This window comes from Oryctolagus cuniculus, chromosome 13 (assembly GCF_051225735.1).
Source record: "Oryctolagus cuniculus isolate XC-2025 breed Fujian yellow rabbit chromosome 13, ASM5122573v1, whole genome shotgun sequence".
Classification (NCBI taxonomy): domain Eukaryota; kingdom Metazoa; phylum Chordata; class Mammalia; order Lagomorpha; family Leporidae; genus Oryctolagus; species Oryctolagus cuniculus.
Genome location: NC_142879.1, coordinates 32566310 through 32594169, shown reverse-complemented (window position 1 = coordinate 32594169; position 27860 = coordinate 32566310). Strand labels below are relative to the sequence as shown.

At 39.7% G+C, this 27860-nt stretch overlaps 1 protein-coding gene across 2 annotated transcripts in view; it reads right to left on the bottom strand.

Moving 5' to 3' along the window:
• RRP15 (ribosomal RNA processing 15 homolog) overlaps positions 1 to 27535 on the bottom strand; it is a 59317-nt gene extending 31782 nt beyond the window's left edge. The window contains exons 1-4 of one of the 2 annotated variants that reach the window (XM_002717399.6): positions 26735 to 27535; positions 12032 to 12303; positions 7547 to 7644; positions 4319 to 4520 (exon numbers count right to left, since the gene is read on the bottom strand). In XM_002717399.6, the coding sequence (XP_002717445.1) occupies positions 4319 to 4520; positions 7547 to 7644; positions 12032 to 12303; positions 26735 to 26942 (780 nt within the window). In that variant the 5' untranslated portion in view covers positions 26943 to 27535. The remainder of the gene's footprint in view (positions 1 to 4318; positions 4521 to 7546; positions 7645 to 12031; positions 12304 to 26734) is intronic. The other variant, XM_089312205.1, reaches the window with a different exon arrangement.
• Between the last annotated feature and the right edge of the window lie 325 nt (positions 27536 to 27860).

Genomic DNA, 27860 nt, shown 5'->3' with positions numbered 1-27860 from the left:
GAATGAATCAGCAGATGTAAGCTCTCTTATCATTCTCTGTCTATAATTCTGTCATTTAAATAAATAAATACATAAAAATATAATATCTAGTATTTTTTAAAACATTCAGCTTTCTTCAGTCTGCCTTCCTTTTTTTATTTTTATTTTGTATTTTGTATTTATTTATTTGGTAAAGTTATAGACAGTGAGAGAGAGAGAAACAGAGAGAAAGGTCTTCCTTCCATTGGTTCACTCCCCAAATGGCTGCTACGGCCGGCGCTGCAGCGATCAGAAGCCAGGAGCCAGGTGCTTCCTCCTGGTCTCCCATAAGGGTGCAGGGGCCCAAGCATTTGGGCCATCCTCCACTGCCTTCCCGGGCCACAGCAGAGAGCTGGATTGGAAGAGGAGCAACCGGGACTGGAACCCGGTGCCCATATGGGATGCCGGCACTGCAAGGCGGAGGATTAACCAAGGGAGCCACAGCGCCGGCTCAAAAATACCTAGTATTGATAAAAACATAATATAAATATTATTTAAGAAATAGGAGTAAATATCAGGAAAATAAAACTTAATATATTCTAATGTAGAAAGAGTCTGAGAAAAATGACTTGTTCAGACCATCACAGTAAAACATTTGTCATGTTTTAAAGTCTCTTACACCTTGAACGAATATGAAATTCCTATGAAAACTCTTTAAAAAGTATTTATTTTAAATTTCCAAGTCAGTGTTCATTACAAGTAAAAAGTACAAAAAAAGCACTCTAAAGTATTACCTACAATGTATCCAACTTCCATAAACTGTAATGATACTACAACTCTATTCAGCTTTACTTTGAATCCAGTTTACATCTGCATGAACTCTGTCTTTAGAGACTTTGTAGTATTAGAAGCACTGGAAAAAACCCTGTGCTCTGAATATAATCAGTCCACAGAAATGAAAAAAGCAACTTTCCTGAGTTCTTCTGTAATACTATGCTGAGGGCAACAGCCTCTTCTACTCACAGTACAAGGGTAGGGGAAAATAGGAGGAAAAAAAAGATAAATGTTATTCTCTACTTACTTAATACTGCCTGAAAAATTCATCTAATTCAAGCATACATAAATGTACTTATCTATGCTTGTAATCAATATTATTAGTTTTTTTGAAATTGGCCCCATATACAGTTAGCCACCTAATTTGAATTTTATGTAGTGTAACTCATGTTAAAATGTCATTTAGACATACCAATCTAGATTTTTCTAAATGTCAAGTAAATTTTATCTACTTATTTAGTTGAAATCATTTATCTAAATTGTAAAACTTTAAAAGATACAAGGGACACTTAACACTTCTTAGATCATTAACTGTTTCAATCACATAGTACTTTTTGTTGTTCAGATGTAAACTAAAACACAACTTTTTTTAAAAAAAGGATTGTTTATTTTTCCTTAAGTACAAAATCAAAATGTAAACTTTTTTTTTTTTTTTTTTTTTGACAGGCAGAGTTAGACAGTGAAAGAAAGAGAGAAAAAGGTCTTCCTTCCGTTGGTTCACCCCCGAAATGGCTGCTTTGGCCAGCATGCTGCGGCCGGCGTGCCGAGCTGATCTGACGCCAGGAGCCGGGTGCTTCCTCCTGGTCTCCCAGGAGGAAATGTAAACATTTTTACAAGAAAGAAATACCCCAGGGTATTGGCTGCATAGGGTTGGTGGTTCTAGACACAAATTGCTTTTGGAACAAAGCTACTCTGTTTTGAGTATCAAACAATTTTTCACTGGTCCTAGTTTATTATTGTACCCATGATCACTGAGGTATAAAAAAAGAAAGTCAAAGGCAAGTGCAAATGGTACAAATGGTCAAACAGGAAAATGCAATAATGCCACTGGAAAGACGCTTCATAAATTTCCATTACTCATGACAGAAATAATCACAAAGCAAAAATGTTTCCAATATGTCATTTTAAAAACAAAACAAAAATCTTTAGTATCCATGATTGCACTAGTTCTTCCTCATCTAATGGTGCCAAATCTTTCCCAAATTCCTACAACAGAAAGTATAATTCTCCAAAAATAGTATCCATGTATTTATAATCACTTATGAGACACTTTAAAACAGCAGCAGTAGTGAGAGCCATTATTAAATACGCAATTTGAGTCCTTAGATACTCAAGAGAAAGGTAAGCTTAAGCAGATTAGAAAACTTTCATTAGAATTAGGCAAAATGGGGGCTGGCACTGTGACACAGCAGGTTAAGCTGCCAACTACAGTACCAGGATCCCATATGGGTGTCAGTTTGAGTTCCGGCTTCTCCACTTCCAATCCAGCTCCCTAACGCACCTCGGAAACATGGCTCAAGAACTTGAGTCTCTGCACCCTTGCTGGAGACCCAGAAGAAGCTCCTGGCTCCTGAGTTGCAGTCATCTGGGGAGCGAACCAGCGAATGGAATATGGCGCTCTCACTCTCTCTGTCTTTCTCCCCCCCTCTGCCTCTGTCACTCTGCCTTTCAAATAAATATATAAATCGTAAAAAAAAAAAAAAAGAATGAGGCAAAATGAACTCTCCCTATACTGCTTTCTGTAATTGCTGCACTAAGTAGTATCATAAAAACACAAAAAACAGCAAATGCTGACAGGCATAAGGAGAAAGAGAAACTCATATATGCTGCTTGTAGGAATGTTTTTGTGTTTTTTGATAATCCAATTCTAACAGTATGAAGGTTTCTTGGAAAACTAAAAATAGAACTACAAGATGACCACAATCTGACTACTTGGCATATAACCAAAGGAAATGAAATCAGTATATTGAACAGATATCTGCATGCCCATATTTATTGCAGCACTGTTTACAGTAACCAAGATATGGAATCAACCTAAATGTTCATCAATAGACACACGGGTAAAGAAAATGTGGTATATATACACAATTGCTCTTCCATGGCATACTAGGATGACTACAGTTAACAACAAGGCATTGTATACCTTAAAATAGCTTCAAGAGATGATTTTTACTGTACTCACCATAAAAAATAAAATGACAAAAGTTTAGGGTAATGGATATACTAAGTACCTCAATTTGATCATTACCCAAAGTACACATGCATTTAATTATCACATCATACCTCATAAATATGTATAATTATTATGTGTCAAGCAAAAAAAAAATTTTAGATTAGGTAAAGGAACTTGAAAAAATGTTTCAGCCCTAGACTAGCAAGAAATTCCTAAATGCTCTTCTTGCCATAGCTTCAACTGTTTTCTCAAAACAAAACAAAAATTTCAAGACTTTTTTTTTTTTTTTTTTTTTGGACAGGCAGAGTGGACAGTGAGAGAGAGAGAGAGAGAAAGGTCTTCCTTTGCCGTTGGTTCACCCTCCAATGGCCGCCGCGCTGTGGCCAGCGCACCTCGCTGATCCGATGGCAGGAGCCAGGTACTTATCCTGGTCTCCCATGGGGTGCAGGGCCCAAGCACTTGGGCCATCCTCCACTGCACTTCCGGGCCACAGCAGAGAGCTGGCCTGGAAGAGGGGCAACTGGGACAGAATCCGGTGCCCCGACTGGGACTAGAACCTGGTGTGCTGGCGCCGCAAGGCGGAGGATTAGCCTAGTGAGCCGCGGCGCCAGCTTCAAGACACTCTTGTCTCCTGACTGTATAAAGTACTTTTTGTTGGCAATGGAAATCAAGGCATAAAATACAACTATGTACTTTAATTTACAAAAAAAAGAAAAAAAAAAAGAAAAAACTCAAAACTCAAAAAAACACTATGACATTAAAAGACATTTCAGGCTTTCTTTGGTACATTAAATTAAAAACAAAACAAAAACAAACAAACAAACACTTCAGGTCCACAGGTCAAAAAGGCTGTAATGGAAGTCTATAAAATCATGAAAAGAATTTAGGTTCTTAATCTGTCAATCAGCCAACTATCAGTAAGGATGATTTGCTACCATTATTTCCTAAAGCTCTAACGTTTCACATTTTAGGAATCATATACCATCATAATTATTTCTGTGAGTGAAAGTCTCAAGTTGAAGCCATAGCCCTGATTTTGGCATCTAGTCTACAAAATGCACAAATGGTAGAATTTCAGATAGGAGAGATATAAGACCTCCTTCTGAAGGATTTACCTGATTCTATTTGGTTTTTGAGTTCTAACAGCAGGGTCTTAATAATTGGCAACTTCCATTCTTAGTAAAACCATTATGAAACTAAAGAATCCCAAAATTAAATTAAATTATGCTGCATACAAACAGGGATTTTCATAAAATCTAAAACTATGTAATTCCATAGTGTGGTTTTCCATCTCAAAACTTTAGTTTTAGAGCTAAAAAGGTTAACGCACTGAACCCTACATAAAAGTGTTACCTGTTTGGCTTTTGAGTTCTTCTCAGTTGAACTTTTCTCATTTGCAGTTCCATCCATTCCTCTCAAAACACTGATGAAATCTTTCTTAGAAACAGTTGATATCAATTTAGCACGCTTTCTAATAGAACCTCCAGCTTCTTTAACCTTTTCATCAACATTCTTTTGATGTTTTTGGACAGCATTAAATAATTGCACCACACCCCTAAGGAACATAAAGTGACCAGAAAAATGTTGTTAAACAATTATGCTGAAATATAAACTCTATGAGTGTAGGAACAGTATATGTTCACTAACTGAAAAAGAGCAAACACTTAACAGGCAACCAAACAAAAGCGCTAAATGGTTAAATACATCAGAAAAATGAACACACATTTCAATGAATGAAAATAACTTTTTGAAAATAAAATAAACATATGTGCACTGTTATATGTATTTTTCACAGCTTTGGTCTAAATTAATTTTTGTGCATTTAGAACTGAGAATTATTTTGAACACAAATATCCGATTCTCAAAATATAATTAATTATACAATGGCTGAAAGCATTGCAATGTAATAGAAAAACCACAGTCTTTACAGTTAGTTGTCTCAGCATTGAACTCCCATCTGCTGGATAGGTTTCAATTTCATCTGTAAATCAGAAAAATACCTACAACTCTTTCTGCTATAAAACTAACTTTAAAATGCTACTTTTTAAAGACATTTATTTTTAAAGCTTTGTTCTATATATGTTAGTTCAGCCAAAGATGAATTCTGAAAATCAAGACCCGCAGTGCCCAGTACAAGAGCTATAAGCCACATATGGCCAGCAAGCACTTGCAATGCATGAATTGCCATGGGCTATCAATGTAAATACACCCTGGATTTCACAGACTTAATACAAAAAAGAGAATCTTTAATTCTCATTAATAACGTTTATTCCAAGTACATGTTAAAACAGCATTTTTTAAATATAATGAGTTAAATAAAAATATATTATTGAAATTAATTTCACCTATTTTACTTGTTTCAATGAGGCTATGAGAGAAAAGTTTTTAAGGATTTACTTATATGAAAGACACATTAACAGAGAGATTTTTCTATCCACTGGTTCACAATGCAAATGCCCACAACAGGCAGGACTGGGCCAGGCTGAAGTCAGGAGCCAGAAACTCCATTTGGGTCTTTCACATGCATGCCAGGAACTCAAGTACTCAATCCATCATTTGCTGCTTCCCTGGAACATTAGCAGGGAGCTGGATTGGAAGCAGAATAGCCAGGACTCAAACCAGCTCAGATATAGGACATGGGAATTGCAAGTGCTGGCTTAACACATGGCACCACAACACATATCTTGAGAAAATTTTAAACTATATATGTAGTTCACTTTATATTTCTACTGGACAGCACTCAATAAGGCCATTAAGATTCTTTCTAGCCCTAAAATTCTTTAATCTACGGATTATCTTGTAACAACTGTCAGCATTCCTACTTGTTCTTGCTGGGTTCTCATGAATGAAAGCCCAAACTGCTCTTTACCCTGGCCATCTCTCAGAGCTATGTTTGCAGTGCATAACATTGAGGGACAAAGTAATATCTCTTTCCAGACAAGGAACAGTTTTTTTATTAATCACTATAAAAGTGATAGATCTGAGGTGGGCATTGTGGTGCAGCTGGTTAAGCCTCTGCTTGGGATGCCCACATCCTATAACAGAGTGCTGGCTTGAATCTCAGCTACTCCATGCTTCCCATCCAGATCCCTGGTAATCTGCTTGGGAAGTAGCAGACAATGGCCCAAGTCCTTGGGTTCCTGTCATCCACATGGGAGACCCTTAATCTACGGGAGTTCCTGACTCCTGACTTTGGCCTGGTCTAACTTTAGCTCTTGTAGGCATCTGGGAAGGGAACCAGTGGAGGGAAAAATCAATCTCAATCTCTCTCTCTTTCTCCCTGTTTCTATCACTCTATCAAATAAATAAATAAAAATATTTTTTAAAATAGTGATAGATTCCTCAACGCAGTGTTCCTTTCCTGTAGCATTACCCACTGTATGTGCAGGCATCCATCTAGGGCACCTGCACTGCCTCTGTGGGACAATGGGAACCAATGGGAATGTGAGCTCTGGCTACTGCTTTTGCCATGAGTAATAAAGTCCTTTGTCTCTGACCCAAAAGTCTCTTATATCTACAGCATTCAAAATACTTTAGCAGGCTAGCTTATTAGTTTTTTAAGAACAATAAAATTCTACACATTTCACACCAGGACCAGGGTGAAACAAGTGAGGTGCTGGGATATAAATTTAAGAAGGAACTCACTGTCATGTCCTGACCCTGCATTTTTCCAAGTTCATCATACGTATTAATTCATTTAATTCTCAGAGAGCACCTATGAGCTGGTATACCATTATCCTCTCTTTACAAGTAAACTGAGACAGAGAGAAAGTAAGTAGCCTGTCCAAGAAATCACAGCTAGTAACACTGTTGAGATCTCAACCTAAGAGTCTGACCCTGTCACCCATGCCCTTAATCACCACACCACACTATCTCATTATGTAACATTCTGATGGATTAAAAAATGATCAAAATAACTTAGGTAGCTAAGAATTTAAAAGTAATTCTATTAGATATAACTGCTGTATTTTTAAATAGCAATTTAAATGTGAAGCCTTCCCCAACTCTCCCAGACAATCTCCTGTTGTATATTCCTAACACATAGAATATGCCTCTGTCTTCAAAAAAGATTACTACCTACAGATGATTTGGCAAAGGACTACCTAGCAGCTACCATATCCTATTTATCTCTGGACACAGAAGACACGAAATAAATGTTTGGTGCCAATGATTTAAAAAAAATTTTTTAAAAGGACAAGAGTGAAAAGGAGAGCATGAAGCTGCCATAACGTGTAATATGCTATATCATCAATGTAATACAGGATAAAAATAATCACCTAGTGCCATAAATTCTGATAACTATTATAAGAGAAATGCAGCAAGAGGTCTGATTACACAGTTCTCATAGCTGTAAAAACAAGATAAACCGAAATAGGTTTATACCAAATATACACTTAGCACATTATATTCTTGCCTCTTGAGACCTGCAAAATCCTTGGTTAAATTCAGTGTTGAATAGCTGGCTTAGAAATATATCACTTGGCTCTGAGAAGGCAGAGCTTAAGAATCAAATCTGATAAAATATAGATCACTATCAAAGCTTTACTAGATTTATTTTTTAAAGGGCAAAACCAGTCTTACCTCGTTGCAATTCTCTGAAGATTTCTCTCTGCTTCTTTGTCTTTGACAACATCTGGCTTTACTCTGCACATCATTTCCCACTCCCGCCTCTTATCAAGCTGTGTTATAAATATTGTTATATGAAAGAACATTAGACATTTTTGAAAGTGCAGCAAACTTTGATATGATATTCTGTGAAAGGACAAAGGTAATAAATCATTCTGGTTTAGTTTGTCATACAGACTTTTAAAAAAACCCACAGTCTTAGGGCTTCAGCTCAGAGAGTCTGTGGTTAGCACTCAGCGTGTCATGTGAGAAGCACAAAGTGAGTTTCTTTCAGGTTCTCTGACAGCAGGGGTCTGGACAGCAGCCAGCATGTTCAGCCAGGCAGGACTAGGTAGGGTATGAGAGAGCCACTGCTTGATCTGCCATCACCAATCATGAGAGAAGCAGAGGAAGACGCCACACCAGTTTCTTTGGTAACTACAGACATAAATACTTTTTCTCCTTATTTTCAGAATCTAACTTCCTCAGCATTAAGAATGTAGAACATGTATCAGCTTTTAAAAGAACACCATCATTTCTAGATGTTTATACAACTATTTTTCTTTACACAAAATCATTTAAATCCATTTCTCCTCTTGAAGCACACATGACCAATATCTTTGCCATATATGTCCTATCAGCCACAAGTGACTGCTAACTGATTACCTCTTTTTATGCAGAAATAGAAGAGAAACTGTGAAATAAGATCCAAAAGACAACATTCTCTAATTCAAAATTATCTGCAAATAGTATCCTAGTCCCAACCACCTGACTATTCAGGTCTCCTTTTGAGACTAACATTTAACCAGATATCAAATATACTAATATGGGGCCAGTGTTGAGGAATAACAGGTTAAGCCATTGCCTGCAGTGCAGGTATGGACACCACTTCCTATCCAGTTCCCTGTTAATTCACCTGAGAAGGCAGAAGAAGACAGCCTAAGTCCTTGGCCCCGGCACCCCCATGGGAATCCCCGATGAGGCTCCTGGATCCTGGCTTTGGCCTGGCGCACCCTTGGCCATTGGGGCCATTTATGGAGTGAACCAGTGGATGGAAGAGTCTCTCTGTCTCTCTCTCTCTCTCTCTCTCTGTGTGTATGTGTGTGTGTGTGTGTGTGTGTGTGAGAGAGAGAGAGAGAGAGAGAGTGTCTGCCTTTCGAATACATCTTTAAAAAAATTTTCTTTAATTATGTACTAATATGATGAACTAATTACCAAGAAGCTACTAAGCTTCCATAGCATCAAAACTGGTAATAAAGACCAGTGGAGGAGCCAGTGTTGCAGCACAGTGGGTTCAGCCACAGCCTGCAGTGCCAAAATCTCGTATGGGTGCTGATTTGAGTCCCAGCTGCTCCACTTCCGAACCAGCTCCCTGCTGATGTGCCTGGGAAGGCAGCGGAGAATGGCCCAAGTCCTTGGGCTCCTGCACCCATGTGGGACAGAGAAGCTCCTGGCTTCCGGGTTCTGCCTGGCACAGCCCTGGATGTTGCAGCCATCTAGGGAGTAAACTAGCAGACGGAAGATCTTTCTCTGTCTCTCCTTCTCTCTCTCTCTGTAACCCTACCAAATAAATAAATAAATCTTAAAAAAAAAAAAAAAAAAGATCAGTGGAAATGATACCTTTTCTCTCTTCATTTCCTTCACTTTCATTTTTCATAAATGAAATCACAGTAAACCAAATTGCTGCTCTCACTACAATACAGCCTGATTCCTTTCTAAAAAAATAAATTATTCTCCAGATAATTAATTTTTGCAGTCAAAAAATTCACTCACACTATGCCAGAAATAAAAAACAAATCTGATTTATAAGTTTGGAATAGTCAATTATCAATAATACTCAAGGAGTAATATGTATGTTAAATACCAGACCATCTTTCATTTTGAAAAGTATTTTTTCCTTTTGTAATAAGTGGCAAATATACTGGAAACCTATAATACTTAGCATTAATGAATATTCTACTCAAAAATGTATATAAGGAGCACTGATACATGCTGTGTCATGTTCTGGTATCAACATGTGTTCACACGCATTATGTGGACAGTGTCAACTTTAACATAGCTTTGACCTAGAACAAAATTAAAAACTCATTCTTCTTGGTTTCAAAACATGGTTCTTACCCTCACTGGAACTTTGGGACTAAAGGTAATTAAAGACTCAGGTATTTTTAAAGCCTCTTCTAGCTTTTGACAGATAATACAGATTCAAATTTTCAGCTGGACAGCAAGCTGTAAGATTTATAGACAAAAATTTTCATAAAGTATAAAGAGAATATTGAAGTAATAGAAAATGTTATGTTTCTATGAGCAACATTTGAAAAGTTCCACCTTTATGTAGCCTTTCATACAGTCATCTGTACTAAAAGCAAACAAGACAAGGGAAGAGTAAACATAAAGGAAATACATGCCAATCCAAAACTATTTTTCTTTCATTGTTACCTATAAAATGCCTCATAGAAATTAGTACTATATACTGATTGAAATTCATTTTTTTAACTTATTTCAGGAAACAAATATTTCAGATATACAGATACTTCATCAAGTATAAGGGATATAAAACCCTTACCATAGTTTATTTTTATAGTATTTAACAGCAAACTTACATCTAATGTTTAGCCTTTAATTCAATGATTATACCAACTTCCATTATCAGTGGTTTAAAAAAATCATAACAAATAAAGTTTATCAAATATTAAAATAATCAGTTTGTAGAATCAACTTGTCATATACTCACAGATTTATATTATGAAGTAGGTTTTTAGGGAAATAAAAGAATTTAACATGCTTCTATTAATTCAGAACCTAATAAAGTCAGCACACAGCTAAAATGAACAAAATATTTAGACCCAGGAACTACTGCTACATGTATAATTGCATGATTTTTTTTAATTAATTTATTTAAAAAGCAGAGTTACAGAGAGAGAGACAGAGACCTAAATCTTCCATCTGCTGGTTCACTCTCCAAATGGCTGCAACAACAGGATCTAGGACGATATACAGCCAGGAGCCAGGAGCTTCTTCTGGGTCTCCTTCATGGGTGCAGGGACCCAAGCCCATAGGCCATCTTCTACTGCTTTCCCAGGTACATTAGCAGGGAGCTGGATCAGAAGTGCAAGAGCCAGGACTCAAACCAGTACCCATCAAGGAATGCCAGCACTGCAGGAGGCAGCTTTACCAATTATGCCATAGCAGTGGCCCCTAATTAGCCGATTTTAAAAAGATAAATTTTCGGGCCGGCACTGTGACACGGTGGGTTAAAACCCTGGTCTGAAGCACAGGCATCCCATATGGGCAGGTGCCAGTTCTAGTCCCAGCTGCTCCTCTTCCAATCTAGCTCTCTGCTATGGCCTGGGAAAGCAACAGAAGATGGCCCAAGTCCTTGGGCCCCTGCACCCATGTGGGAGACTCGAAAGATGCTCCTGACTCCTGGCTTCAGATCGGCACAGCTCCGGCCGTTGTGGATGGAAGACCTCTCTCTCTGCCTCTACCTCAATCTGTAACTCTGTCTTTCAAATAAATAAAATAAATTTAAAAAAATCAAAAAGATAAATTTTCAGGGCTGGTGTTGTTGTATAGCAGGTAAAGTCTCCATCTGCGATACCAGCATCCCATATGGCTACCAGTCCTGTCTCCACTGCTCTACTTCCCATCCAGCTCCCTACTAATGGCCTGGGAAAAGTAGCAGAGATTGGCCCAAGTGCTTGGGTCCCTGCACCCATATGGGAGACCTAGATGAAGCTCCTGGCTCCTGGCTTCAGCCTGGCCCAGCCATCTGGGGAGTGAACGAGTATACAGAAGACCTCTCTTTATGTTTCTGTCTCTCCCTTTCTCTCTGTAACTCTGCTTTTCAAATAAATAAATAAATCTTTAAAAAAAATGATAAATTAACTTAGAGTTTATGTTCTCTTGCTTTGCTTAGATAATTAAAAAGTGAACATGCTCAATAAACTAATTTAAATTTCTGAATATAACCTTGGCTATCTATCCCTATATGAAAAGCAAATTAAAAACTGGAATGTTGGGGCCAGCGCCATGGTGCACTAGGTTAATCCTCTGCCTGCAGTACTGACATCCCATATGGGCGCCGATTCTAGTCCTGGCTGCTCCATTTCCAATCCAGCTCTCTGCTATGGCCTGGGAAAGCAGTAGAAGATGGCCCAAGTCCTTGGGTCCCTTCACCCACGTGGGAGACCAGGAAGAAGCGCCTGGCTCCTGGCTTTGGATTGGTGCAGCTCCGGCCACAGTGGCCATTTGGGGAGTGAACCAACGGAAGGAAAACCCACCCCCCCACACCTCTCCCCCTCCCTCTCACTGTCTGTAACTCTACCTCTCAAATAAAATAAATAAAATCTTTAATTAAAAAAAAAATGGAATGTTAATTGGACAAAGACTGCAAAGAACAATTTAGTATAGGTAAGAACTAAAGCAAACAATCTAATCTACAAGACAACTGGTAGAACATACCTGTTTTCTTCTCTCAAGTCTTTCTTGCTTTAACTTTTCTTTTTCCTTTTCCAGTTCTTTATTTTTGACTAGAATGGTGGGTTTACTTTTAGGCGTTTTCTTGTTGAGGATTTTAGCCATGGCATCTGCCCAGCCCATATTAGTTCCAGCACATGATTCTCCAGCATTTTCATTTTCTTTGTCACAGGGTTCAGCATCATCCTCATTGTCAGCATCTATTGCTTCATCATCAGAAAAATGACCCTTTTCTGATCCACAGCTTCCTATAGATCCTAAAAGCAAAAAAGTCAAATTGTAACATCCTGGACAGAGGTTGTCTATGCCAGAGCCGTATCCCTAGGACTCTTCATGAAGCTCCACCTATCCCCATTTTTTTAAGAGGGCACTTTCTGAGTTCAATTGCTACAGAACCAATGGAGAAGAGTAGGATCATCTACCCCATTGTCATCAGCCCCCAAAGACCCAGCCCAGCAGGGGAAGCAATGTGGCTATAAGATGCAGGACCCAGGCATCAGGAACAAATCTAATGACATCTGTCATTTGTCTGACATGACAATGGTGACTGCACCAACTGATATCGTCATGGAATTACAGCAGAGTATTACTCAAGTACATGGACCTTACTTGTATCATTAAAGTAGCCTGAAGAAACTAACAGACATTGTCAAAAAATAATAACATAAAATTTTATTAAAATCACATAAGCACCTTTTCTAAGGAATTTGGTCCAGATATTTAAAGCTCTGAACTTGTGTGCAGAAAAAATATTAAAAAAATTAAACCAACCCCATTTTTAAAAATTTGCTGTAACACTATAAAATTAGGCATCTTAACATTTTTTGGAGAAAAAAATCTAGTGATATGCCCAAGACAACAAAATTTAAATGCACTGCCCAGTGACTGAATAAAAATACTAAATTCTGAGTTGAAGACATATATCTGTAAGTGCACTATTGAATTTTATCATACAGAACCACTGGGGGAAAAAAGCATATACAAGTTACCAGTAAATTAATTCATCACTTAAGATTCAAATGGCTAGGGTTAGAGGATTTCTAGAAACAACAGTGCAGTCAGCAGCTTTGCTTGAGAATCCTTTTACTGAGAAGTTTCGGGTCTTTTAAGCTCAGCAGTCTTTCTCAACTTCAGAAGTTAAATGTACCCTAACAAACACAGCATTGACAGCCAGTATAGTGTATGGGCATCTACATGACTCAGGGCCCTCTGGAGAGCTTATTTTGTTCTTTACAAACCTATGGAATTTATTAGGAAATCCTTCAAAGGAGAAAATCATCCACTAGCTTAGTAACTTGGGATGTTTTTCAATAAGCTGAAGAAGAGCTAATAAAGGCTGAGAAATCAATGAAGAGGAAAACTCAGACATAAACAAACAGCTGTCACTCAGAATTAATATCTTTGGGTAACAAACATGCTTTCTTTGGTTGACTCTAGAACTACCTGAATTGCAAATTTTTTTGAGAGGCAGAATTACAGATAGAGAAAGGGAGTGTCAAAGAGAAAGGTCTTCTATTCACTGGTTCACTCCTCAAATGGCCACAAAGGCAGGGGCTAGGCCAGGCTGAAATCAGGACCCAGTAGCCTCATCTGGGCCTCCCATGTAGGGGCAAGGGTCAAACATTTGGGCCATCTTCCACTGTTTTCCCAGGCACATTAGTAGGGAACTGGATCAGAAGAGGTGCAGCAGGGACTCAAAACTGGCACCCATATAGGACTGGCAGTGTGCCAGGCAGTGGCTTAACCCAATGTGCCCCAACACTGGTCCATGTCACATATTTAATTTCAAGCTCTCTTCTATATACTAAGTTACTTTAAGACATGTGAAAACATGTAATTACAGGCTTTGATAAACAAATATAAGGCATACATAAAAATTATAGGATTGTCCACTATATATACAAATATATAAATGTAAGTATACACACATACACACAGAGAGAGAAACAGAGAGAGAGAGAGAGAGAGAGAGAGAGAGAGAGGTGCACATCTAAATTTTGTCAAAAAAAAAAAAAAATAAAAAGCTGAAAGCACTTTTATCAGTTCTATGACAGTGGGTGTATCTACTCTATACCAAATTCCAGGGCCACATTTTTCCCAGAGAAGCACCTCCCAGGACCAGTGTTCCCTGTAAATTATGTTGAAAACATTTTTGTTCCTGAGAGTCAGTAGTACTACGCAGACAGTAATAACAAAACAATTCTCAGGAAAAGTGTTTCTTTTAATAAATATTTATCTAAATGTAAAGAATTAAGATATAATTTAGAAGTTTGTGTCAATGTGAGTGATTAAAAGCAGAAAATACTCTACTAGTTCCTGATAGAATGTCAAAACTACAACACTGACATCTAGTGTTTTGTCCTGATATACTCACAAACTGTAATAAATTTCAAATTTTTCAGCTGCATTGTAAAGGCAGCCAAAAAGCTTTATGATTGTATAGGCCACTCCAGTTCTCCACTTCGAAACTCTGGTTACTTTTCTGTGATGTTATTTTGCACCCAGCTTAACTACCACCACATGCATATCATGGACACACAATAAATCAGTAAGTTTTTATAATACCATTTTCTATATCCTGCACTCAGCCCACCAATAAAAAAAAATCCAGAATACTTTGTCTAAGTCATGGTTTTCATTTCATTATTTTTTAAAGACGCTTTAGCTAAGAGATTTGGGATCAGCTATTCACTACCAATGGAAATGACATTGTATATAAGTAAATTTAAAATGACATAATGAAGCCTCCTAGCATACTGAAAAATAAGATTTGCTTCTAGGATGCCAAAAATTATCACTACACAATGAGAAAGTAAAACTCTTTCATTAAGATTTTACTGTATTTTACTAAGATCAAATTTCTCAAATTTTCTATTAACTAATTCTTTTATTCTTAATTTGAAAGAGAGAAAGATCTTCAATCTACTGGTTCATTCCCCAAATGTCCACAACAGCTGGGCCTAGGTCAGGCCAAAGCCGAGAGCCCATAACTCAATCCAAGTTTCCCACATGGGTGGCACAGACCCAACCAACTGCTTGAGCCATCAACTGCTTCCTCCCAGAGTCCACAGTAGCAGGCAGCCAGATGGGAACTAGACTTAGGACTCAAATCAGTGCACTGTGGTACTGAATGCCAGCATCCTAAGAAGTGTCTTTGCTGTGCCATACATCTATCCCTACTAACTGATCTTCAACAGCAGAAGTAGCTAGAACCAGGGGTCTAAGGGCACAGAAGAAAATTATTAGACATGTTAGACATGTGAAAAATTCCTTTGAAATCCTGTGTATCAGGTTGAATTTTTTTTTTTTTTTTTTTTTTTGGACAGGCAGAGTGGACAGTGAGAGAGAGAGAGACAGAGAGAAAGGTCTTCCTTTGCTGTTGGTTCACCCTCCAATGGCCGCCGCGGCTGGCACGCTGCGGCTGGCGCACCGCGCTGATCCGATGGCAAGAGCCAGGTGCTTCTCCTGGTCTCCCATGGGGTGCAGGGCCCAAGCACTTGGGCCATCCTCCACTGCACTCCCTGGCCACAGCAGAGAGCTGGCCTGGAAGAGGGGCAACCGGGACAGAATCCGGCGCCCCGACCGGGACTAGAACCCAGTGTGCTGGCGCCGCAAGGCAGAGGATTAGCCTAGTGAGCCGCGGCGCTGGCCTCAGATTGAATATTAACTTTGCATTCTACTTTAAAAATCTTGAAATTAAGAAAAGACTACAAAGGATGATTATTGGAACTAAAGACTAAAAGTTTCAATTATAGCAATGCCCTATGTAAGAAAGAGCTGCCCACTAGCAACAGGCCACAAGAGCCTACTGGTGTTTCATATGTGGTTAGTACAAGTGATGAAATGAATTTTTATTTTAATTACCTTAAATTCAGCCACATATGGCTAGAAGCTACCACAGTAGACAAAGCAGGATTAAACCTATAAGTTACTGAGACAGATATAAGGTACTTCTCATTTCCTCCTGCCTTTCCCTCCAAACCTTTGGTCTCCTTTTAAACTTTTTACCCATTTCCCAGCCAGATACGGTTAGCTGCCGGCAGGACAGTGAGTCCAATTTTCCTTGGTCTTTAGAACCAGAAGGTTGTAAGAAGAATTGAACAATTAAAATCCCTGTACACTTAGTGAGCACCCATAAATGACAGAGAGAAAGGACAAAAATTTAAAACCTCTAAATCGGGTTTCCTTCTCCAAAGAACTCAAAGAGTTTAGTAGGACAGATAAATCAGGTAGCCAAATGCAATAAAAATCTGTTAAATTTTCTAAAAGTAAAGCAATGAAGAAGGGCTGGCACTGTGGGGCAGCAGGGTAAGCCAATGCTTATTAAGTCATCAGCATCCTGTATCACAGTACAACTGCAATCCCAGCTGCTCTGCTTCCATTCTAGCACTCTGCTAATGCACCTGGAAAGCCACATGTTGAAGGACCAAGTGGTTGGCCCCTGCCACCCACATGGAAGACAAGGATGGAGTTCCTAGATCCTTGCCTCAGCCTACTGGGCCGTTGTGGCCATTTGGGGAGTAAGCCAGTGGATGGAAGACTTCTCTCTCCTTATCTGTTGCTGTTTTTCAAAAAAATATTTTAAAAAAAAGGAGAAAGAAAAACAAAGAAAGGATGACTTTTTGCTGTTATCTGGAATAGATTAGGAAAAGTTTTCTTAAAAGGCAAAGTGGAGTTTCAATGCCTACAGAATGGAACAGGCCAAAGAAGTAAGATTCTACATCAAGGCTAACTGATCAAGGTGCAAGATCATCAAGCCCAAAACCAAAAATATCCTAGATTTGAGTCAATGCTCTTCATGAAAATAAAAATTATTAATGTAGCCATATTATTGGCATCACAGGCAAAAGAAATCAGCAAGTCCAAAGATACGACAATGTTAAAGTGAGATACTTATGAAAGGAAGTTGACTGGCTGAAATTGAAAAATTTGAGGACTGTATGACAGAAACTGAGTACAAAGAACACTGTGGCACAGAAGGTCAAGCCACTGTCTGAGATGTCCACACCTCACATTAGAATGCCAGTTCCAGTGCAGCTACTCTGTTTCGGATCCAGCTTCCTGCAGCACATACTGGGAAACAAAAAACAATGGCTCAAGTGCTTGGGCCCCACCCACCAACTTGGGAGACTCAGAGAGAATTCCAGGATCCTAGCTTCAAGCTGGCCTAGCCCTCTCACTCCCTCTGTGTCACTGTGCCTTTTAAATTTATGAAAATAAATATTTATAAAAAGAATTGAGTATACAAAATCAGAATAGAAATTTCATAATAGTCTCATTTATGGAAAAGATATATTAACTACAAAATTAAGAGCAAGTAGTTTAAAGCTCCACCTTTAAGGTGTGTGCTTCCAGTAAGAGGCCAAACTGACAGTGTTTTGTTTTGTTTTTTTCTTCTGGCACTTACCTTAAGTCCTTAGAGGTTTTTGTTTTTTAATTAACTGAAAGCAGAGGAAAGAGAAAGAAGACACAGAGACAGAGACAAAGAGATATATCAAAATAGTATTACCTCCTCAGTCAGTTGTTAGGATGATTAAATGAGTTAATACATGAAAAGTGCTCAGCACAGAACTGGCACACAGCTGGTACTAAATAAGGACTTTCAATGATCAGAGAACAAAGGCACAGAAAACTTGGGGGAGAAAGCAAGAAAGAGATCATAAACTTAACAGGACCCCTCCAAAAAACATGAGTGGAAACTATAATGATAAAATTCATGTGCCATAGCCGGCGCCGCGGCTCACTAGGCTAATCCTCCGCCTTGCGACACTGGCACACCGGGTTCTAGTCCCGGTCGGGGCGCCGGATTCTGTCCCGGTTGCCCCTCTTCCAGGCCAGCTCTCTGCTGTGGCCAGGGAGTGCAGTGGAGGATGGCCCAAGTGCTTGGGCCCTGCACCCCATGGGAGACCAGGAGAAGTTCCTGGCTCCTGCCATCGGATCAGCGCGGTGCGCCGGCCGCAGCGCACCGGCCGCGGCGGCCATTGGAGGGTGAACCAATGGCAAAGAAGACCTTTCTCTCTGTCTCTCTCTCTCTCTCACTGTCCACTCTGCCTGTCCAAAAAAAAAAAAAGAAAGAAAAATAAATAAATAAATAAAAAATAAAAAAAATTCATGTGCCAGATAATCATCATGTGCAGGCTACCTTCCATTTCATTTTACAAGTGGTCAATGTCTCTATCCTACAAAATAATAATAGTGACTAGCTAATATGTATTGAGAAGCACCATCACTTCACAACACTTTTGTGAAACTTTTTTTAGTAGTTCTATGTGCACAGGTGATGATTCTGAAGCTCAGAACCATTAAAAAATCCTCAAGGTCAAAATGATAACAGGGTAAAGTGAAGGGCTATTGGATTTCTTAGATACCACAAAGCTTTGAATCAGATTCAATTCAGAATAGTGTGTTCTGAACACAGCAGATACTCGTTAAACATTTTAAATCATAGTTTATCAAAGTTTGATTTAAAATGGAATGGGAAAGGGAGCGAGAGTTGGGAGGGTTGTGGGCGGGAGGGAAGTTATGGGGGGAAAAAGCCATTGTAATCCATAAGCTGTACTTTGGAAATTTATATTTGCTAAATAAAAGTTAAAAAAAAATGGAATTTACATCTAAGCCTCAGTTAACCAGAATGGCTGATTTCGCACCCCCATTCTGATATTACCTAAGTATACAAACCTCTCTAGTTATTAAAAGCTCTAAGACTATTGCTCCCCATTTACTTGTAAATCATTTGTTCTGCTCAAGCCATATGGTCTTTCCTGCCAATTATTACTAAATTTAGAATATTAAAAAAATTGATGCTTTAGAACCTTTAAAAATGCACAGCCTATGAAAAAAAATGAAGTCACCCCAGGTTTCCACAAAAATAACCAAAAATACAATGAAAGCGCTACCATGGGACAATACTGTCAGTTGTGATTACATGTGCTATCTGGGCAAGCCAAAGCAGATATAGACTGAAAGGCATCTGTTTCCTGAGTCTGTCCTATAAATTGCTAAACCACTCAAGTAGGACTATGATATACTTCATTTTTTAGGCATGCTCCTTTGCTATTTTAAGTAACTGAAATGATGAAGGAGGATATAAGCTACAGTCTGATGAAAAGCACATTTATCTGCTAGGTTATTATATCTTTAATCTAGCTTTGTAGTTTATCAAAAATGAAGGGATACCTCCTAGGACCTTCTAAACTGCATTATTTATCCTGTCTTGAGTTGGAAATAGATGACCATTTTTCATGCACGTGACCAGAAAATTTCAGACTTTTTAACTGTCCAGAAAACCTGAAATTACCATCTTCCCGTAACTAGTTTACAGTTCATATGGGCACATGCCATAAGGGAGGGGTCAACCAGATCATGGCACTCAGTGATGACCAAGGCTTTTTTCACCTGGATTTGGCTTACTGACTACAGAAGCCTTTCCCTCCAAGACTACCACCCTAAGAGTTTAGTTGGCTTTGTGTCTAACCTTCAACAGTCTATCAATTTAATAAATTTGAATATTTCAGACCAACTCAGAAGCAGACTATCATCTGCCCTTTATAATACTTGAAATCATCAAACAACTATTTTTATGCTTTCATCTGAGGTGATTTACTACCAAAAATGTCATGAGTCATTTTTGCTATCATTCAAATATCCACTCTGATGTTTATAACCCAGTTAAAATTCAAACATAAGGCCCTAATTCAAATTTGCTGACAAAATGAGCCAGTACTCTTTAATAATAAGTCTGTAAGTTGCACTGACTATTCATGTGTCTAAAGCCTCTGCCTTTATACTTTCTTAGCACCATAACTTAAAAGCTTTTGATGATACTCTACCAAGGCCACAGAGACACAACTATCTGAAGTAGAAAAGTTGTTCCCATGAGCCACCTTTCCAGAAATACATGACTTCATCAGAGAAAAGCAGTAACCTCTCATTAGTAAATAGCATTCTGAATTAAAGGAGAATGTACCATCTATATTTTTAAAAGATGTATCTATTTATTTATTTATTTGAAAATCAACGTTACAAAGAGAGAGAAAGAGACAGAGACTTATCTCTTCCATCCCCTAGTTCATTCCCCAAGTGACCACAACAGACAGGGCTGAGCCAGGCTGAAACCAGGAGCTTTATTGGGGACTCCCATGTAGGTGGCAAAGGCTCAAGCACTTGGGTCACCTTCTGCTGCTCTTCTCAGGCCATATGCGGGTAACTGGATCAGAAACAGAGAAGCCAGGACACTAACCAGTACCCATGTGTGATGCTGGCATCACAGGTGGCAACCCGTTATGCCAGTGAGGGTCCCAAGAATGAGCCCTCTTTAACCAACATACCTACATTACTGAATTTATTAAAGTGTTCTTTATTATTTATCTCCATTCACAGAAAGTCTAAATCTTGAAAGAAAAATGGATGGAGACAGTTAAGTTGAAACCTAAAGGTTACAGAAACAGTGATTAAGACAAAGTAAAGAAAAAAGAATATGCTATCAAAGTAACAGCCTATGTACTGCTGGGAGGGGAGAGAGAACCTTGGGTTCAAGAGACTAGAAGAGTAAGGAGGTCACTGTGCTGTGGCAGGTTAAGCTGCTGCTTAGGAGACTGCAGCCTATATTTGAGTGCCAGGAATCAAATCCTGCCTCCAATTCCAATCCAGTTTCCTACTACCATACACCCTGGGAGGCAGCAGATGATGCCTCAAGTACCTGGGTCCCTGCAACCCACACAGGTTACCTGGACAGAGTCCACGCTCTCCTGGCTGTAGAATGGACAACCATGGGCTATTGTAGGCATGTGGGGTATGAACCAGCAGATGGAAGAGATCTCTGCTTTTCAAATAAATTAGAATAAACAAATTTAAGGAAAGAAAAAAAAAACACACAAACAAAACAAACCAGGAGTCTGGAGTATAACCTAGTAAATGACAAGATGTGAGCCCTGAGAAGTAAGCAGTAGTCAGATCACATAGGTTGGGTATACAAACCTCTGCAACTTACAAGAAGATGCAATCTATTCTCAGTATTCACTGATTCTGTATTTGTGAAACCATCTACTTTATTTGTAATCAACATTCATAGCACTTTCACAGTCATTCACAGACAAGCTCAGAGCAGTGAAAAATTTGAGTCTGTGTGTATGCTTCCAGGTAGAGATGAAGAAGGCAGCACTTTGCCTTCTTCTTTTAGTTCTCATATCATAAACAGGTGTCTTCCTAAAGTCTATTTAGTGCCATATTTTTCTATTTTTGTGCTTCTTCTGGGCAATTTCACTGTTTAAAATGGTTCCCAAGTATAATGTTTAAGTGCTGTGTAGTGTTCCCAAGCACAGGGTTATCCTGCACCACACAGAGAAAATACATGTGTTAGGATAAACTTTGTTCAGGCACAAGTTACATTGTTACTGGTCAATGTTAATGAATACACAATACATATTAATTTTCTTTTAAAAAAGAAACACATATAAAACAAGGTTATAGAATAAATTGACACAAATGCTCTTACCAGGAGCAAAACCCTAGTATTTCCCCCACAAGCAACAATGAAATCTTTACCAATTCAGTGTTTGCTGCAATTTTATAGAATATTCCCATAAACAGTGAGCAACAACTACAAATTGATAAATTGAGAACAAGCATTGGAAAAATTTTACAGCAATTTGATTTCACTACACTAGCCAAGCACTGAGTCATGTTTATGGTCATTCTTTTATTATCATTTTACTGATTTTTTAAAAATATCTGGGCAGGGGCCGGTACTGTGGCGTAGCAGGTGAAGCGCCCTTTGCAGTGCTGGCATCCCATATGGGCGCTGGTTCAAGTCCTGGCTGCTCCTCTTCAGATCCAGTTCTCTGCTAAGGCCTAGGAAAGGAGAAGATGGCCCAAGTCCTTGGTCCCCTGCACCCACGTAGGGGGCCTTAAAGAAGCTCTTGTCTCCTGGCTTCAGATCGGCACAGTTCCACCTATTGCGGCCACCTGGGGAGTGAATAAGTGGATAGAAGACCTCTTTCTCTCTTTCTCCTCCTCTGCCTCTCTGTAACTCTGCCTTTCAAATAAATAAATTAATCTTTAAAAAAATTAAATATCTGTGCTTAGAAATTTAAAACAAAAATGGTCCTTCAATATTGGTAATTTAAGAAGCAATGCCAGGAGCCAGCACTGTGGCATAGCAGGTAAAGCCACCACTGCAGTGCCAACATCCCATATGGGTGCTGGTTTGAATCCCAGCTGCTCCACTTCAGATCCAGTTCTCCCCTTGCACTGTGTGGGAGACTGGGAAGAAGCTCCTAGCTCCTGGCTTCAGATCGGCCCAACTCTGGCCATTGCAGGCATCTGGGGAGGACGCTGGTGGATGTAAGACCTCTCTGTCTTTCTGTACCTCTGCCTTTCAAATAAATAACTAAACCTAAAAAAAAAAAAAAAAAGACAATGCCTAGGGGAAAAAACAAGAGGGATTAAAAAAGTTCATGGAAAATGCAATTTAAAGATAATGTGGGTCAGGAGTTCAGCCTACCAGTTAAAAACACCCGTACCCCTTACCAGAATGCCTGTGTTTGAGTTCCAGATCTACTCTCAATTCCTGCTTCTTGTTAATGTACACCCCAGGAGGCAGCAGGTGATGGCTTAGTCCCTGTTACCCACATGGGTGATCTAGTTTCAGTTCTTAGCTCAGGCCTCTGTAGGTATAGGTATCTGGGGAGTGAGTCAGCATATGAAAGCTCTTTCTATCTGTCTCTCTAATAATAAGTAATTGTACAAAAACAAACAAACAAACAAACATGAATTTTGCTTTCCTAGGTGCATTAGCAGAGAGCTGGATGGGAAGTGGAGCAGTCAGGATTCCGATCCTGCAGGCCAGGGCTTTAAGCCTGCTGTGCCACAGCGCCTACCCCTCCATTAACTTTCTAAAGTCCCCTCATATTACAGGCCACAAAGCTACAAACAACATCAGCAAAAGAGATGTGGGCAAGACCTATGGTGATGACAACAGGAGAAACCAATAAATTAAACCAAATGGCTGTGGAAGCAAAGGGAAAAGTAAAGGATGACAGTTGTTTCTGGTATGGGCAGGGGGTAGAGATAGTGATGTCATTCTCAGAGATTGATGTAGCTTTGGGAAAGGAAAATGTAGCTTCAGTTTTACAAATACTGAGCTTGAGAAATCTACGGAACAACTAAGCAGATATAATCAACACCTGTCATAATCAATATTCTTAATCCTGAATTTTACCAGAAATATGTCTAGTAGATTATAGAGCAGGAAATGCAAACAGTTAACATGCTGCATCTGTGGATATAACAGTTTCCTACTGGAGGGTATTATAGTCTAAAGGAAATGGTATTTCACGCAGGCTTTCTTCTCTGTAAAACAAAAATGCCATCAGAGTTTTCATAGAATGCAAAGCTCTTTCCTGGAGAGGACTCTAGCTTACAAACACTATTGTTATCAAAGGCTGCCAGGCTTATCAGCCAACTAATAGAAAACTATCAACTGTGTTAGATCAGAAAAGAGATTATCATCATTAATGCCAATTATTTATGTGTGTGCCTTATGCCAAACATTAAACACTTTACATATCTGAAATCATTTACTCTTCACAACAGTCCTGAGGTGGACATTACTATCATGTTCAGTTCATAGAAGAGGAAACTGAAGATGATAGCAAATGGCCCAAAGTCACTGAGAGGTAGTGTTAACACAGTTGCTGCTTATACAACTGACTGAATACAGGAATTTGTTTCTACAAATAAAATATGGATTTTTTAAGAGGAAGACGGGAAAGAAGACAGACTATGGTTTAAAACACTGGAACAAGTGCTATAGAAACCTGATCACAAAAATATTTCTTTAGTGATGGCACATTCCTGAATGAGAGAAGTCTGAATACTAAGATTTCATTGCTCCCAATTCTTTCTTAGAAAGGATTTTATGGCCCTGTCCTTTACTTTCTAGATAGCCCTTTTTTTTTTTTTTAGTCATCTATGCCCTTGTGATCCTTGTACTGTATCAGGATGCTGTCAAGACTGCAGACTTTGGAGCTAAACTTCAGTACTGGCTGTAATCGCCTGTTTATCAATTTATGTGTTGAAATGCACACATTATCAATCTCTGTGCCTCAGAATCTTACAGGTAAAATGAGGATTTTAGTATCTATTTCACAAGGTTGTTGTCAGAATAAATTCAAATGACACACACAAGGAACTTACAACAGTATCTGGCACACAGTAAAGCTCAAACAATGTAACTGTTACTATCTACTTCCTCTAACAGCGTAATATGTCCCACATTTATGGTGCTCCAAGTTTCTGTAGAAACTGACTGCTGGAAAATTGAACACTTCCTTTCTGTTAAAACATATCACATGGGGCCATTCTCCCTCTTCCCTGCCCTGTCCTACTGTAGGCCCTAACATAGATTTCACAATTCTGGAATTCTGTGGCAATTACCACAAAGCCAGCTGTAATTTTTATAAACATCTGTCCCTCTCTTACTGAAAAGTCCTGCCACCTACAAATAAAGAACCTGCTCTCTTTCATATAATCTAAAGGGCCCTTAACAAAAATCTCGCTTTAACCTCTATTCTAAGGTTCATCTTTGGTCACTTCTCTGCTTAGTGACAGCCATAACACATGGGTCAATTTGTCTGAAACAGGCTATGAAAAATCTTAACACCTAATATATCTTGATTTACAATACAAATAGAACCTGAGAATCTAATCAGCATTTGTAATAATGCAACAATAAATCAGAATAGAGAAATTCAGTTTCAAACCAAATTTGTAAGCAGCACCAACATTTTGATCCAAATGTTAATAGCGTTTCTTGCTTGGACAGCACTGCTTGAACGTGTCATTGAGTTTTAAGATATAATACCAGAAATATCAGAAGTTTAAACCCTGCTTAACAAATTGTGCATTTTCCTTAAATTATTTGGCAGGGAAGGAGGATGCTAATTCCCTAGGGACTGAAATAGCACAAAGAGTTCCTTCTTGTTGGTGTCACAAGTCCAGTTATTCATTTACTTCATTATCTGTGAAGGGCCCACTAGTTCTGGGGGTACATCAGTTTCTTCTTTCATGGAACTTACATTCCAACAAGAAACTACACAGCAAATACATGTTGGATGGTTTGAGAGATGCTGATAACTAATAAGGCAAAGAACTAAGTGAAAAAAGTAAAGGAAGGAAAGGAAAATAGTGGTGGTCCACTTTAGGGTAGTCAGAGACAAGTCTCTCTGATACAGCAGTAGATGACAGATTGAAGGAACTGAGGCAGACATTCAAGCATATGCAAACTATTCTACATGGTGAAGCCAGCAAGTGCCAAAACCCTAGTTTGATGTGTTAAATAAACCACAAGGAGGGGCCCAGAGCTGTGGTGTAGTGGGTAAAAGCCAAGGCCTGTAGTGCCAGCACCCCATATGGGCACCGGTTCAAGTCCCGGCTGCTCCACTTCCAATCCAGCACTCTGCTATGGCCTGGGAAAGCAGTAGAAGATGGCCCAAGTCCTTGGGTCCCTACACCCACGTGGGAGACCCAGAAGAAGATCCTGGCTCCTGGCTTCGGACTGGCACAGCTCCGGCTGTGAACCAGTGGATGGAAGACCACCCCACCCCCGCCTCTCCCTCCCACCCTCCCTCTGCCTCTGCATATGCCTCTCCTTCTTGCTCTGTGTAACTCATTCAAATAAATAAATAAATAATTTTTAAAAAGATAAACCACAAGAATACCACTATGGCTAGACAAGTTATTGGTTAGTGAGGGGAGAGTGGCAGACCGTGAGAGACAATCTGAGCCAGATAAGGGGAGTAGTCTTCAAAAGTTTCATATTATGAAAGAACTCTATATGAATTACAACATTCTTCCAGCAAAATAAACTTATCCTTCTATTCCATTTTGGATAAACTTTTTGAAGTACCCTCCTACAGGCTAAGGATTCTGGATATTATTCTGAAATGAGAAGGCCAGTGAGTCATTTTAAGAGAGATGACGGCTAAGATCAGACACACAATAGGAAAGAACATCTCTGCCTCGGTATCAGCTAGAACAAAGCAAGAAGAGGCAGTGAGAAGTCAGGAACCGTCTGCACCTTAAGCTGGTGCCAAGAAACACGATAAAGAGAAGTAATATAGACACTTCATGGCTGACGTTCTCAAAACACTCACTCATTTCTTCCTTTCTATGATTATGAAACATCACCAAAGAGAGTCAAAAGAGAGGCACCTACCAACTGTTATTTGTATTGATTCCACCTTAATCACCCACTAAGCTTCCAATCACTACTCTCTGGTCTCTAACCCCCAAACACACAAACGCACCTACTGCCCAAGAAAAGTCACGCACACCACCCTTCCTCCTCTTAACTATTTGGCCTTTTGCTCCTCGCCCGCGATGAGACTTGCCTCACTCCTGTAATTTCGAATTCTTCCTCTCCTTTCATCCTTTGCTACTGCTTCTAGGAAACAGCGGCAACTTCGCTTGATCTACTTATAACAGTGATCCCGGAAATATCTAGTCAAAAAATACAGAAACCTAAAATTTCAGCGCCCGTTCTAGCAACGCCAGTTCCCCAGATCCACTCATTAAACCAAAGCGATCCCTCCGAGGCCCTGCCAATTTAAAACCCCGGCATCTAGCGACAAACGCGCTCGCATCCCTTTAACTCTGCCCGGCCGCCAAATCTCAGCCTTATCCCATTACCTCCACTGTCGGAAGCATCTTTCACCTCCTCTTCCAGCTCTGATGCTATGACTTTGGCAATCATTTTCACCTTCTTCTTCTTCTTTAGCGAATTTTTCAGCTTCTTCCCCGCACTCACACGTGAGCTCGCAACGGCCGCAGCCATTTTTCTCTCACCGGAAGTACCCCTCAGAGTTGCGTCCGGGGGCAACGAAAGGAACTTCCGCATGTAGTTCCGCAGACAACAGTTCCGCGGCAGGGCCAGCCTGCCTGCGGTTCAGAGCTGGAACCTGTCAGAACGTAGATTGGGGAAACGTATAAACCTGCCGACGTTTTTGCATGAGGTCGGCTCCAGAGCAAAACTCAGTGGCTGTACACTCTCGGGCGATTCTTCCGCCAGCTCGCCTTTGCCCTGGTCCGCCGCCCAAAGCGGCACCAACGCAGCTCCTTTCGCTTTGATGTCCCCTTTCGAGTGCTTCCCCCGCTTTTGCCTTGTTAACGTTAAGTTTGGGGTGCTCCACCAAATGCTTGTTCTGTGCCCGCGAAACTCGCCCGCAGCTCAGAAACGAGGGAAAATCCGTTCGGGAATCGATCATTATGATTCTATTCTCCTGTCTCCGGAAAGATTCCCCACACGCGAGACCTGCCTGGAAACTTTATCAGAAACTCTCTCTGATTAACTCTTCCAGCGGTTTCGGGCTAACTTCTTTCTTTTAGGCCCTCTCGCTGGACGCGGACCCTCTTCCCGCGAGGCCCCTGCGTCCATCCTGCGGCCGCCTTGTGGAGTGGCCCGTCAACTGCTGTCAGCTCCTGATTCGTTGTAATCTTTTTATTAACAATAAGTGTACCTAGTTCGGGGCACAGTGTGGCACTTCAACATTTCCCCTTCTTTGACATTGCAGCGCCTTCTGTTTGTTCATGCGATGTATTTTAGGTTATTGTGAACTATAGTCTCCCCACTTTTTCCACTAAAAAGTTGGCTGTTTGAAGGTAGGAGCCATTTCTCATTCACTATTGTGCCTGCAAGACTACCATCGGGACTTGGCCTGTATTTGGAGCTCAAAAAATATTTTTAGAGGGGAGGGAATGAATGAATGAATGGCAGAATACAACTACTGATGAGGTTAATGAGTCAGAGGGATAAAAC